Genomic DNA, 15,699 nt, shown 5'->3' with positions numbered 1-15,699 from the left:
TCTTCTGGCTCTGCATGTTCTACAGCGGCCTTAACAGGACAATCCATCTTAATCAGCACCCAGTCCACACAGCACTTGTATTGGAACACTTTTTTTTTTTTCATCACCAAAATGACAACCCTATCCTTTTATCAGTCAACGAGCCAGAAACATAATGGTCGAGCGAGTCAAAACCAAAAGAATGCATTCAGTGTGGAAACAAGAAAATGAGTCAAAGTTATATTAAACGAAGACGAGATCAGACGAATCAATACTTGACGTTGTCAATACATTCTTCTCTGTCACTTGTTTTGTTGCTTCTCCCAGACTGTGTGCTCAAGCTGCTTAGTGTCTTCTAGGGCTGCACGATACGAGGGAAATATCTAATTGCGATAATTTTAACTGATATTGCGATAGTATTCCCCTTATTGGAGGGAATGATCATTTTTGTATCATTATTCTCATTTTCATTGAAAAATATTACAATTAAAAAAAATGAAAATGATTTGGATAGTCCATATTCAAATTCCGATAAAATCGTGGTTAATTGGGCAGCCCTAATGTCTTCTACTCATATCCTCCTTTGACTCACATGCTGCATGTATGGTGGTGTGTGACCTTGGTCTACAGTTTCAATTTGGTCCATGAGACAAGTGGGTTTTTGACCCGCCTCTAGGCGCTACTGGGCTGTTGACTCATGGAGCAGAAGTTGCTGCCAGCGCTGTCGCTGGCAAAGCATGTCTACATGTACTGAAAGTGCATGTGTGTACAGCATGTTGATGTGTGTGAGTGTTTTCAAAGGGTACTGCTCAGTTCAGGCAGAAACGCTGCAGCCTGTCCAGAGGTATTAACATCTTGGCTCACCTCTCAGTGTTTGTTGCTTACTGTCCATCCAAATACGTTGTGTACAGTGTACAGACACTATGTGGGTGTGTTTGTGTGAAAAAAGATCGGTTGGCAGCTTTGTGGTTGCCAAACAGGGGTTCAGGGGCCATAAAGCGGCCTTCAGGGGGATTTACACAGTCTTCAAAGCAAAGAATATTTACATTTTACATATATTATTAAATGTATGCCATGTGAATAAGAATTATTCACTCTCAGCACCACTCTCAGTGCATAGAATTCAGTAATAAATTGACGACAGCCAAGAATCCTCCCAAATGAGGGTTCTTGGAAAGATTGGATGTTAAATCATTAGCATGACATGAGACTGTCTAAGACTGCCAAAATCCAGCAGACTACACTGTTGATCTGACAGTGTCTCTCCATCATCTGTGTCTCCACAGAGTTCAGTAATCATGTATGATGCGGCGAGGGTGCCATCTCCTAAGGATGGTGCAAACGGGATGGCCCAGCCCATGGTCCCGGGGGCAGGACCAGGACCGGGACCAGCTGCAGGATCAGGAGGGCCGGCGCCGAACACAGTCCTTCAGGCTAAAACAGAGGAGGGACAGCCAGGTACAGAGGAGGAGGAGGAGGAGGAGGAGGAGGAGCAGCCCAAAGCAGAGCCCGTCCTGGTGAAGAAGCCGCACAGAGAGATCCTGGACCATGAGAGGAAGAGGAGGGTAGAGCTCAAATGTATGGAGCTCCAGGAGATGATGGAGGAGCAGGGGTGAGTACATGGGATGAGCAACCACTGACAATAATACCATGGGCCTCCTGCAACGACCACTTGTAAAGTTAAAGCAGCTGTAATCAGCGGTTTTATAAGGACAATGTGACACATGACAATGTGTCATGTTAATCATGTAGTTTTAGTTAGAGCTGCAAAAATGTATCCATTAGTAACTATTAAATATTTGCTAGTCTTGCATTGCCCGACCTATCTCCACAGGGCTGTAGAGTATGGTCTCGCTACACCACAGATACATTCTGGGATAGGCGAAAAAATCGCTCAGGGTTATTTGCATTTCTTTAAACTAATCACAATCGTCTTGGGCAGTACCACTGCAAAATACTTGCACCCCGCAAAAGAAAACCCCACAAACGACCGCGTTTGCTTGTTTTACCTCAAACCTTTTCTTCATTATTTCTGTCACAGTACGGCAGTGATGACATGGTGTTGGCAGCTGTATTCATATTTTCTAATTGTTTCAAGTCCTCTAATCTGACTGCTGACACTGCTACGTCTGCTATGTTTTCGTCTGCTGATTTCCAACAGTAAGCCTTGAAGTGTGAAATATTTCTTGTTAATCTTTGGTGACATGTTTGAAAATCAAATTGTCCCCAAACGGAGCAGAACATGTAGTCTTATATAGCAATTTGGGGCCATCAATTATGCTAATGATGAAATCTTATGAAAGCTTCTCATGCACAGTTGGCATTTATGAAGTTGAAACAAGTCATTTTATTAAGTTTGTGCTAAGAGATTTTATTGAATCCGACTTGGAAGACTTGCACGAGCGAGCCTCAAAGAAAAAAAAGTTTTAGGATAAGAATAAAAAATGTTCTTGCATGAAGCCCAATATGTATTAAGCACAACAACTCACCAAGCGAGTAAGCGACTCCAGTTGCACTGAGTATTTGATGTCAAATGACATTACCGTTTTCAGCAAAACCGCAGCTGTTTATCTTTAGTTTACAATTCGGTTATTGTCGAGCTGTTTGGAGTGTGAGCAATGAAAGCATTCTCAGTGTAGTAGAGCACTTGACATTGACAGGTATGTACCTGTAGGGGGGCTGAGTTCACAAGCTGCACCGAAACATTACATTCAAAATCTGTTACCTGCCAAAAGTCATTTTCATCGCAATATTGGAAGAAAAAAACAACCCAAGCCCTTGCGGAGGAGTGAAGTAAACATAAGGGGCTGTGTTTTTGTTAGGAAATGGTGCATAGCAGCTGTGTTTTGTTGATATGGCCATTTTTAGCAGCATGGTATGATGGAAATGGGATGGGATCAGGATACATGCATTATCAGCAGTTGTGATAACTGGAATCCATTATGATCAATAACTTCATATTTTTCATAGGGATGGGCATGAGTATGCGCTTCTTTCGCGTATTTCGAGTATTCACTTTTTGCTTTGTAACTGTCAATATCTTACTACGATGTGCTACTATGACAAGTGGTTCATGCACATATGTACTGTAGTGTTACGTTATAACAACATTCTAAACGCTCATAAAGTTATTTTTAGAATGATTGTTTTGACCAGTGAAAAGAGCGCTGGGCTATCCCACGATTGAATTTGTCACATAACGTTAGCTACAGTAGCTGTATGGGTAATCGCCTCATCTAATGGTAAGTTAGCAAGTTAACGTTAGCTAACATTACTTGCGGCTATTTAATTAGATTGAAATGGCATAACCTGATTAACCGTGAATAAAACTTGATTACATTAACTCGTCCGGGAACATTATTTCTGCCTGAGTCACGTCAGACAGATTTTTTTTTTTATCGGCAGGGGTGGTTGTTTAATAATGAAGACAACTCCCATGACCCGACGCTACGTCATCAAAAACTCATTTCGGATAATAGTCTCACGTTAGATTGTACTCAAGTACTCTATAATAATTTAATGAAAGTACCGAAAATGGAAATGATTTCCAACTTAAGTTTCATTATAGATTTTCCATGACAAACAAATAAACAGAGAGGGCAAACAGACAGTACAAGGACATCGCTAACAAATAAGTGACAGGACAAACGCATGAAATATGGGGGTGGGGGGGTTACAGTGTTTAAATTATGTCATGCCGGTGTTTTCATCTGACACAAAATGTGACCACGGGAACACATGCATGGAGGTGGTTTAACATCAACGCATACATTGCTCCAACACACAGATAAATTCTCCTTTTTAAATAGAATATTATTAAACGGAAAGAGATAAAAAACATTATTATTATAACACGCCGACTTATTGGGAGCTTATTCACAGTAACCCCCAGAGTTAGACAAGTCGATACATACCCTTCTCATCTCCGGGCGTGTTGTAACTCTGTCTGACGCCCTCAGTGTTAGCTAACCCCAGCACAGATCCTGGAGGTAACCGGTTCCAACTAGCCTACTGCTCCCAATAAGTGACAAAATAACGCCAACATGTTCCTGTTTACATGTTGTGATTTGTATAGTCACAGGGTGTATAAATACCAAGGTCACTATGCTTTTACTATCTAGTAATGGTTGACTCTATTACTCGAACTCTGAGCGAACTCCATGCTAACTCTCTGCTCCTCACCACAGGGCTTCAGGTGCTGCTAGCAAATCACTCTGCCCAAGTAGCAGAAGTAGCAGTGCTTTGCCTTTCTGAGAATATAGTTCCCAGTTTGTATACGGTTAGAAGATGGCTGTGTCTCATATGACCTTGTTATTTGCACACCCTGTGACTATACAAATCACAACATGTAAACAGGAACATGTTGGTGTTATTTTGTCACTTATTCAGAGCAGTAGGCTAGTTGGAACCGGTTACCTCCAGGATCTGTGCTAGGCTAAGCTAGCGCTGGGGGCTTCAGACAGAGTTACAACATGTCCCAATAAGACAGCGTGTTCCTTTAAAAAAACGCCCATCCATAGTTTTTATTTTCCTTTAAAAACATCATTGTATGATGCTTGTTTGATGACGAGTTTGCTGTGGAGAGAATGACGTGAAACAAATGAAACCAATGTGGAGGGATGCTCTGATCCTGGATGTAACTGTTTCCTGGAATAAGAAATAGTTCCATATTAGCTGAAGGACTCTACAGGGACCATTTTGGCAGATAACTGGGTGCTTCCTGCTTGGCCAGCTGCCCCATTTAACATAATTGGCAAATGTTCACAATCAGCAAGCCAGTGAAGGACCATGTCCTTGTCACTGTTCTAGTGGATTATGTTTGCCGGTTGGGTACCTGTGGAGAAGCAGAGAGGTGGTGAAGAGCCTTACTGCCGGGTAAAAAGAAGAGACTGGCTGCTATATGTGTGTTGAGATTCTACACTGCCGACAGGCCAACAGTGGGAATTAGTTGTGATAACAACCACAGTGTGCTTTTGAAATTGTGAGAAACAAGTACTGTAAAACATGCAGAAACATCTCATGGGGAAAAACTATTACATTTATTCTCTGAATTTAAGCTTTTGAATACATTTTGTGTGTGTGTGTGGAGCTTGGGTCGAGCAGGTGGGAGCAAGAAATCCTGATAATCCCTTGAACAAAGATTGTACCATGTAGCTTCATTATACATTACAGCAATAACACACATTTTACATCATGGATGAAAATGAGACACACACACACACACACACACGCACACACACACACACACACACACACACACAAACACACACACAGATCAATTAATTCATCAATTCATCAGCGGCAGCCATTTCTGCTTCACAATGTTGTTTATGTCACAGATGCACATATGCAGCATTACTCATCCTTGATGTTGTTGCATATTTGCAGCCAACACTTGAACTTTGTATTAATGGCCTCCTCCTCAAGTAGTGGTTATTAGTGAGGTTGCCATAGAGACAGTCAGCAAAGAACACAGGCCGATTTCATTAGCATGATGTGTGTCCTCCAGCAAAAAGTTAGGATGAGCTCAGTGTGTGCTTACGCCAAGGGCCATGAAAACTGTAGTGACTGCAGTTTGCCTTAATCCACAATCTCAAGGCTTCTCTCAGGCTGATCTGCACGCCCACACACGCACACACACGCACACACACGCATACACACACACACACACACACACACACACACACACACACACACACACTGCTGCTTGAATAACCACAGCTCCCAGGCGAACTCCAGGCTAGCTGAGACTGTAACAACAAGCTCTGTGATACTGTGTCGGTACAGAGAAAATCCACTTTCCCACTGATACCTCGTTCACATCACATTTGTCATTTATGGAAAGCTGGCTAATTCTTGATATATTAGGGGAGGGTGATTTAATTGAATAAAGGGCAAGCTAATTAGTGAGAGTTGTTTTTTTCCTTTGGTCAAGGTTAGATACGAGAGGTGACAAACAGAAACTTGAATGCCAGTAAGTGGGACCGGTGTTTTTTTCCAAATTTCTCAAAGAAAAAGTAGGGTTTTTTTCTGTTTTGTCTTTCACACTGCTGAGTGTACCATGTCAGAGTATGGAGATTAATTAAATCACTACTATGAGATGCTTTGAGTAGCCGAAGGTGGATTAGACATTTCTTCCGCAATTTCTTTCTACCCGTCTCTCCTTCCCCGAGCGTGACTGGGCTTCTCAGGCAGTAGGGCCTTGCTGATGGTGGAGCTACGACAGATTGGTGAAGCTAAAAGGGAACTGCTGGACTTTACCATCTGTCAAGGTCCGCTCATCTCCTGGCTCGGAGTAGACATAGTTGCTCCTGGTTTGAGCGCTGTAAAAGAGTCATGATGTCTAGTGGAATAGTGTAGCAGCAGGCAGCAGCTTGGCTAATGATGGCAGAATACAAGGAGACCATACACTCGCGCTGACCAGCTCCACTCACTCGTCACACTGCACATACTCGGCTGGCAGGCAGTTGCACTTGAAGGACAGCTCTGGACAGACTCGAGTCATCTCGTTAAGCTATAATGAAAGGAGAATCTCATTTGCCAGCTTGGCTCAGCACAGCTCCCCTTGCCTCTTTAATTTATAATGTTCCTCTTTAAATGAGAGAGCAGGAGTCCATGTGTGGAGGATTAAGGGACAGAGCGGGGATGAAAGCGAGTGAAAGCAATGCCAGGCATTAGACACAATTAAAATGGTGGCTGGGGTCTGTTTTCATTTGTTGTGGTTATAAGCCAGCAGGCTCAGAATCTACGTCACCCCTGAGTCCCCGTCCTGACTGAGACCTCGGTGAAGGATTAGGCTAGGGGGCAGGTTGGACGCCTGCCTCCTTCTCTAACCCTGCCAGCATGGCAGACTCTCCCCTCCTCCCTTTACACCCCCAATCCAGCCGTGCTTTTCCTCAGAGATCAAACCAGGATAAATAGTCTGTCATGAGTGATGGCCTCACCCTGGGAGCCAATTAGACGGGCTCAGCAATTAGAGTCTGTTCATTTAAGCTATCCATGTTCTGGTAGCATCCCACAGTCATTAGTGCACTGAGTGCTCCGCCGCTACAGGGAACATTGGCCTTTTATGTATATTAGATGTGCTGTAAGTTACATACATTTACTCTGTTAGAGTAGCTCTTGGAGGAGATGGTACAGTACATAAGTGAAGCACTGTCAACAACATCCTGTCGTCTTTCTATCAGAACACAATGCGTGTACTGAACAGCTCAACAAGTTTACTTTTTACTTTAAAGCAAGTTTGGCTGCCTTATGATAACGCAGTTCCCTGACAGATTTCAAGCTCAAGGGCTGCTATGCATGCAAGGGTCCAGATTCTATTTCATGGGTGTTTTTCCACACTAATTGAGGCATAATGATTGTGCATGATTTGAACTCCTGTGGTGTCTGAGCATTTTTGCAGCTCTCTAATGAGCTTGAATCTGCAGGCCCAATATACACATATGCGCAAGGCATGCACACACACACACACACACACACACACACACACGCACTGACACACAGAAACACACAACAGAGCAGCACGTGTGTGCTTGGCCTTTCTTTTGTGTTCTGCCAATGGTAAGAGTTTTTTTTAAATTCAAGGCAGAAAATATTACTCCTGTAGAGGTTTAGGTAGTAGTCAGGAGCTAAATTGCTGCGTTTTGGCCGCTACTGCTGTGGTATTGCTTTAATACCATCTGCAGTGACACTTTTTGCATTGCAGGAGATGTGAGTAGCTCGGATCTTATTAAGAGCCTGCTCACGGAGGCTCTAAGGCCAGAGCAAATAGCTATCTCTGCTCTGATGGAGGTCTTCCTGCAAGCCAAAGCCTGTGTAATAAGACGATAAGCCTGTGTCCTATAAGACTGAAAATTGGAGGGACCCATTTTATACATCGTCACCGAGAGGGGGCCCAAGCCAATATAGCAGCTCCATGCTAGACAAAATAGCTTCAAATGCTGTTGTCGCCGGAGGACTTAGAGAAGATGAGCAATCAGAAAGAGTGGCAATGGCAGATTGTGCTGCTCCAGCCATTGATCTGCTTACACTGTGGGGGAGGTGAAAAGGGCAGCTTTATATAGTGAGAGAAAGGTCTACTCTTTATGTCTGCTATACCTAGTACCTGTTATCTAACCAGACAATCTATGACTGTAAAGAGCATCAATTGAAAATCCTCTCCAATTGAGAGTTGAACAATTTCACTGTGGCCCGGTAGGCCACTTTAATTCTGCCCCTGAAATAGAAATGTGGGGGTGTTCAGTTTTGCCTTCCTGTGTTCCCAGCACCATTCAATCTTACTAACTACATTGGCATCACTTTGCCTCTGTGCTCTTTGCAGCGGGATTGATGGCTGCAGAGTTTCATAGGTGTACGGCAGCGCCTGGGGACGACTTGCAGAAAAAGGCTCTTCAGATATTGAGCGCACAAACATCCCTGGCATTCTGAAGGAGTACACACGAACACACACCCACACGTAGGCACGTCCTCATCAAGTCGATGACTATCAGCAAAACGATGGTCTCTAGGCCACAACTATTCATTTTCCTGGATCGTGAGTTAATGGGGGGTGGGGGTGGGGGGAGGGATCTGTGGATGCCCGGAGCTGTCTAATTACTCCAATCAAGTTCTTTAATCGTGGTGATTTTTCATGGCTGGGGTGGCGGGGAGCCCGTCGCTCTGATCGATGTCCTCTGTCTCTCTCCACCCAAATCACTGGGACTCTGCATGCTGTAGGCAGTGGGTCTGGGCTAAATGGCTTTCATTTGGCTCCACTTTGGCTTCTGAACAGTCCCACCTCATACACACAAACACACACACACACACACACACACACACAAAGGAAAACACAGTTTGCTCAGTTTAACATTGATTTCAATCAGAATTCAGTGTTACCCAGCCTTGCTGAGAATGACCGCTCCAATCAGCCCCTCCTCGGCACTGTCAGGGCAGAACAGATGGTGTATTAGGCTGAAAGCAGCAACCTTTACAGCTGCAAGAAGTGCTAATTAAATGTGCAGAAGACAGATGTGTAGTTGCAGTGTGCTCATTCTATAATAGCCACTGACAAACATCTGATATGTGGCCATTTACACAGATTGATTCAGAGCTCACTATGGACCACTGCCTAACTTCTCTTTAATGCAACTCAAAAGTTAAGCGATCATGTGAGAAATAGTTTTGAGTCTTCTTTCCTCAGACTTCTTTTGTCCATATATGTTTTTATCTATGTGGGTGACTCACCATTGACCAGGTTCTTGTAGGCATTCAGGTGCTGTGGGAGATTTCTCTAGCTCATACCTCTAAACCCCAGGCTCTATTTGAAGCAGCACCACTGCGGGGCCTACACTCTCTGGCTTTGGTTAGTGAGCTAGACCCATCAAAAAGAACCCAACTTTGCTGTGCTTCATGCTGCGACGCTGTGTAGAACTTCATGGTCATGCAATTGAAGGACAGAGAGAGAAGCAGAAAGAAGAAATTCTGTAGGTCACATGTCAACAGAGGCTTGAGGTTCACAAGCTCTGACACCGCTTTTTTTTTTTTTTTGCTTCAGCAGAGATAGCTGCAGGCACTAACATTCTCACCATCATCAGCCCAATGTGAAGGAGAAAGCCCTACAACCACGGCGTCTGTTTGGCCAGAGCGCATTCAGCCAGTAGCCTATCCGAGCCTTCTCACTCTTTTACCTGTTGCGCACCCTCCCTTGATACAGACAGCTGAGAGCACCCAGGGACTGCTGTATATTTGTCGGGAAGCAGCTAACGTTTGGCGATGGCTCTTGTGATGTGCATGGAAAGCCATGAATATAAAGTGTGTGTTTGCGTCCTGCATTGTGCTGAGTTGACAGCTGCTGGGCTGAGAGATTGCCGTACAGCAGGACCTGATGGTGCTGTCACACCGGCTGGCTTCTTGTGTCTGTTGGGCCATCATCCAGCTAGTTCAGCTCTCCATCGCACTTCTCCTAATCTCATTCTCCGTATCTCCAATGTGCTGATAGCACCAAACTCAGAATACATGGTATCGGCTGCTACGTTTAATCTGACAACAGCAAACACTCCTCAGACTAATGCTATAATTTACAATCCAGTTTATAGATTTGGTCCTGCCAGGAGCCCCCGCTAAGAGGATCTGTTGCCAAGTAAGAGTCTGTGTTCCAGCACTGAATGATGGACAGTTCCCCTGCACTTTCCTTATTGCAAGTGGAGCTCACATGTCAGATGTTATCACCTATTGAACAGGAAAATAAACTGCATGGCCAGAAGCACATACTCACATACGTTTGTGTACTTTTGGTTTGGGGCTATTTTTCATTGTGTGTGGGTTAGGTCCTTTAGTTCCAATTAAAGAGAAATCGTAATCCTTTAACAGTAAAGTCTGCAGGGCTCCCTAAGACTAAATATAAACAGGAATTATTTTCTTGCCATGTAGCCACATCTTGCCATGTGTTTTAGCCTAGATTTGTTTACATTTTGGCAAACTGGCACCATTACAAGTATGCCAAATTGGCTTTTAGCACTTCCTATTTGCAATGCACCAATGGCTGTACAGACAAGTATCACTGCATTACTTTGATAATGAAGAAAACTTAAAAACTTGATGATTCTCAGGCAAGTTCTGTCTTTTTTCTATGATTTCTAAGCAGAGCTTTGGATGGGCGCAATTGGGGCGCTAAGGGTTTTATAGTACTTCAATTACCTCTATGAGCGGAGTGTGGGCCAAACTACAATAGCTGGTATGTGCCTGTGTCTTTCACCTCGCACAGTATCTTTGCCTCACATCCCTCTCAGCAAAATAGCAAATATTCCCTGAAATGTTGAGCTGCTCTTTTAAGAGAGACAAAGAGAAACTGTTGCCAAATAAGAGTGTGTGTTTCAGCACTAAGTGAAAGACAGTTCCTCAATACTTTGGTAATTGCAAGTGGAGCACACACATCAGATGTTATCATTTACCCAAGATGCAAATTGCACATATCCGTGTGTTGAGACTCAAAGAAATGAGTTAATTATTAATTCTGAACATAGTGCTACTGTATATCCCAGGCACCCCTCACACATGCTCTTGTTGTTGTTATTGTTGTTAATATGAACACTACAGCATATTATTGACTGAGTCTTCCAGTCAGTCTAACTCTGTGATGTCTGGCTCCTGGCTACACTTTCACGGCTTTATTAATTATCTCCCTTTCCCTCTCCCTCCTCCGTCCTCTTCTCTCCCTTCATGTTTCTCTGTAGCTCATTACATCCCATTACCACAGCCAGAGCAGAATGTGAGGATGGTGTGGAGATGGTGTGAATACACCGGGAGATCAGCTCGGTGTTCAGTGCTTTATAGAGGCCATGCTCTGTCAAGTTCACAGACATGCATAACTCCTGTCCATCTGTAGAAGTTACTTCATTGTGGCTGCCACACTTCAGACAGGCTGGTAGAATTATTCCTGTCCCCCATCGCAAAGCTGTCAGCAGATACAGTCTTACTGTGGCAGGCCTGTGGTCAGAGGTTGTTACTTGTGTTATTAACACACTGGGAGGATGTAGCCCAAAGCTGTATGCATGAATTATTGTATGAGGGTTTGATTAATTCATTATCTACTGCGGCAAATAACATCACAATGAAATGAGACTATAACTGATAGTGTTGATGCTCTCTGGTTGCACCCACTGACAGACTACATCTGAAAAAAGCCAGATATTCTCAATTAGAAAATATGAATACAAGTCTACAGCGTGACACAGACAGTAATTGCTTCCCCCGCTGCAGCAGTGTGCAGTATTCTGTCTGGCAGCTTGTTGAAAGCTCCTCACACTGCCCCACAGTTGCTCTCAACTCAGCGCTTAGCTTACACAATAAAACATGACATGCATTCCGGGCCTGAACAAGGAACCCACCGGGGTCGGGAGAGGTTGACAGTGAGTCATCAGAATATACCTCATTTGGCTGGGTGTCATTTTTGAAACGGTCAGAGGACGGTCGTTGCCATTTGTTGGACTCTGTGTGATAGCTGGTGATGACATGGCTCCTATGGCATTTGGCACTTATGACAGATGACAATTAGCCTCGCCAGTGCCCCTGCTGCGTTCAGTGCTGTTATTCAAAGCTGCTGCTTCAGTTTGCAGTATGTTCATCATTCACTTTCATACTTATACTCTGCTCACTACTCAGCCGAGTAGTCAAATCTGCAGATTACTTGTGTGTGTGTGTGTGTGTGTGCGTGTGTGCGTGTGTGTGTGTGTGTGTGTGTGTGTGTGTGTGTGTGTGTGTGTGTGTGTGTGCGCGCCTCTACTAACTGCTGTGTCTTTATGTGTCCATCCTCAGGTACACAGAGGAAGAGATTCGGCAGAAAGTGAGCACATTCAGACAAATGCTGATGGACAAGGAGGGCGTTATCACCAGAGATGGTCCACACACACAACCAGTGTAAGTTACTGTGTATGAGGTTTAGAGGCAGGGTTGGTAATGTTGAAAAGCTACAGTAGCTTTAGTTGTCCGAGTCAAAATCAATAGTAGAACAGGAGGTCACAATACACGTCAGAAATACACTGGGCCCATTCTTTGGAAATTGAAGGTTGTGCATGCAATGAGAGGAGGAGGCCCAGAAGAAAATAAAGTTAGTGTCAAGTGCCAAGCTTCATGAGGATCATTAAACAAAAAATAACCTGCATCAGTCAAGCTTGATGCTGTACTGCTAACTAACCAAATGAAACGTTATTAAGGATGAACCACGTCAAATGTCTGAATATTAAAACTGATATTACGATATTACGTCTGTGTTTTTAGCTTATTGCCCATTTGTTTACATTCTGTCACATCAGCATCATGAAAAGTCCTGCTGGTTTGGCTACTAGCAGTAGCCTGGATTACTTTGATACATCAGAACAAGACTGAATCTGGAGTGCATGATTTCTAAACGGCTTAAGACGTACAGTATCTGTGATGGACATTATAGATACAGTCGTAAAGAGTGCTGATGTCTGTGTGTTTGAGTTATGACTCTGAGAAGAAGTGGTTCTAGGTTTAGGGTACATCGTGTCAATCAGGTGACAATTAAGAGGAGGGGGTGCATATTACTGCAAAAATCTGGATTCAGAGCACATCATCGGTGCATATTCAAATACAAATAATGTTTTGTATTCGTTTACACGCCTAGTGTGCATGCATGGTTATACACCCTAGCTCCTTTTTGTCGTTCGTTTTCTTCTTTTTTCATTAAATTTATTAGGGAACCCAAAGAGTTTTGGATCATTGATGCTAAATGAATTATAGCAAATGAATCTAATAAAACTAGACAGACATAAATATAAAATGCAAGCAGAAATTGATTTATAAAAGAGATTATGAGAAATGGCCTGCCAGTCTAATAATGTCTTCAGGCGGTCGGTTCAAGGGAATATGGACCGTAATTGCAAAAGTGCAATATATTTTAATTTGAATCCTTGCCTTTTGACTGACAATGCCTCTCTCTGAATACACAGGGAATGGTTAAACCCCAAAGCTTTTAAAATAATCAGTAGCAAGTCTATTCTAAACTCTGCTGGAAGCCAATGAGGCGAAGATTGGCATGATAATTGTCAAAAATGTCAGTCTGTTTAGCGCTAAGCCTGGCTGTATAGCTTTGAGTGCAAGGTGACATGGGAGAGTGTCATCTGAGACGAGCATAGATGGAAGTAAAGGAACCAAAATAAATGACCGTGTGTGTAGTCTCCGTCCAGATCACAGACAGACACTCGCACACTCACAAACACCACTGTTTCAGTGATCACAAACATGGGTAACAGCAGGATGTGGGCGTGGTGGCCCTCCTGAGTCACTCCATCATAGTGTTTGTGTGAATGATTGAGAGAGGCAGTGTGGTGGTGGCGACGGGAACCGCTGTCTGTGAACTAATGACTGGTAATGGCGCTGATGCTTCCTGTCTCACAGACTAGACTAATGATCCTCCCTCCTCTGCACCTCAGCCGCTGTCTGACATTAGACCAGACCAGGCTGAAACGAGGAGGAAGGCTGAGGGAGGGAGTTATTGACGACGCTTTGTTTGTTTTGCTTTTCACATTAGTTCAATCAAAGGCACTTCTGAGTCGGGTCAATTTGGGATTTCAGAGCTTGCCTTAAATTCTGCAACCTTCCCTCTCCATAAATAGCCTGGCTCCACCCTCCTACGTACTTCTGGGTTTGCGGTATATTCTTGGGTCAAATCTTTACTGGTCTAATCAGTCAATAGTTTAAAACTTCAACAAAGTACCCGCCTTCAAGGAAGTTAACACTTGTCAATGGAGAGTGGCCAGACTCTCTGTACAAAGGCTACTCCAGAAAGGCCTTGATTTGGAAAATTGAAGAAGGCTGTAATTTGCAGGGTTCTTATCCTCCCACCCCAATCTGCCTTACACTCAACTCTCCCCCAGGCCCTTAATGTGCACACACACACACACACACACACACACACACACACACACACACACACACACACACACACACACACACACAGTATAGACCTCTTTCTGAAGTAATCTACGTCCTCTGCTCAACATTGTGACTTTACATTTGTAGTGCCTATGTCTGAAGCATTATGAGAAATAAGCCTTAATAAACCCATGGGTTGGCCTCGGGGCAAAACTGTTCTAAAGGCCTCCTGATACTTACTGCCACCAGCAATAAGCAAATCCAACGCATTAATAGGTAATATGGTAGGGGACCCTCACATCAGTTAACAAGGGCCTGCAGCTAAAAGTATGCAAGGATATGTTGGTGATGTCATATTAATGGCAAGGTTGTGTCCCTGTCCTCCATCAATCCTGGTTTGTTTTCTTAACAATGCTGGCTCTATGGATGGCTATGTCAGTCTGTTGGTCGGTCGGTTGGTCTATCACTTTGGTCCAGACTGAAATGTTTCAACAACTATTGGATGGATTGCCATGGAAGTTTGTACATTCCTGGTCCTTAGAGGATGAACCCCACTGACTGGTCCCACCATGAGGTTGACAACTTTCCAATTACTGTAATTACCATGATCTTTTGTACAGGCAAGTGTGTACACACATTCATGTTCCCTTCCGGATGCATTGTAATAACTTTGGTGATCCTGCAATATTTTATTTAATTTTTTATTTAGTTTATGATCAAATACCTGCACACCTAATTAGGGGTGGGAATCGATTGGCACCTCACGATTAGATTCCGATTCCGATGCCAAAGATTCGATTCTAAACCGATTATCGATGCATCTCGATGCAACAATTTAATTAATTTTTAAAAATATGCATATAAATCTGAGTTTGCTACTCAGAGTTTGCTAATCACTTCCTAGACAAAGCAGCTAGACAAAGCTTAGATTTTGACATATACAGTATTTGTCACACAAGTTTTAATGAAATGTTTTGTCGACTGAGGTTTGTGTTTTGTAGTCATTCCATGCTTAAGCCTTAAACATGCTTGTAAAGGTCACCTTCTCTCCCAGTAATCTTCCATGTCAGAGGCTCAGACATGTTTAAAGGTGGAGAATTGGCTTCTTAGAACATGAAGGTGTCAGATGTAATGTGATAAAGTAGATGAACAGCCTATATGTGTTTTGCCTAATTATTTTATGAATGTCTTATTAGATCATGTGTATATACACAAAATGTAATTGTAAAAATCTTCATTTTGGCAATTTTTGTGTGTGTTTTTTTTCTGCACTCTTGCCTAAACTCTAAGTTGTTGTCCATTATCCCGTCCTCTTTCAGTCACTCTGTTTTCTGATTTGTACTT

At 43.3% G+C, this 15,699-nt stretch overlaps 1 protein-coding gene across 1 annotated transcript in view; it reads left to right on the top strand.

Moving 5' to 3' along the window:
* Positions 1-1,277: 1,277 nt before the first annotated feature.
* The window catches only part of srrm3 (serine/arginine repetitive matrix 3), a 38,654-nt gene continuing 24,232 nt past the window's right edge, over positions 1,278-15,699 (top strand). The window contains exons 1-2 of the mRNA XM_078266570.1: positions 1,278-1,591; positions 12,274-12,375. Of these exons, the coding sequence (XP_078122696.1) occupies positions 1,278-1,591; positions 12,274-12,375 (416 nt within the window). The remainder of the gene's footprint in view (positions 1,592-12,273; positions 12,376-15,699) is intronic.

Source organism: Sander vitreus, chromosome 13 (genome assembly GCF_031162955.1).
Source record: "Sander vitreus isolate 19-12246 chromosome 13, sanVit1, whole genome shotgun sequence".
NCBI lineage: Eukaryota > Metazoa > Chordata > Actinopteri > Perciformes > Percidae > Sander > Sander vitreus.
The sequence above is the reverse complement of the archived record's forward strand: the minus strand, read 5'-3'. Positions and strand labels throughout refer to the sequence as shown.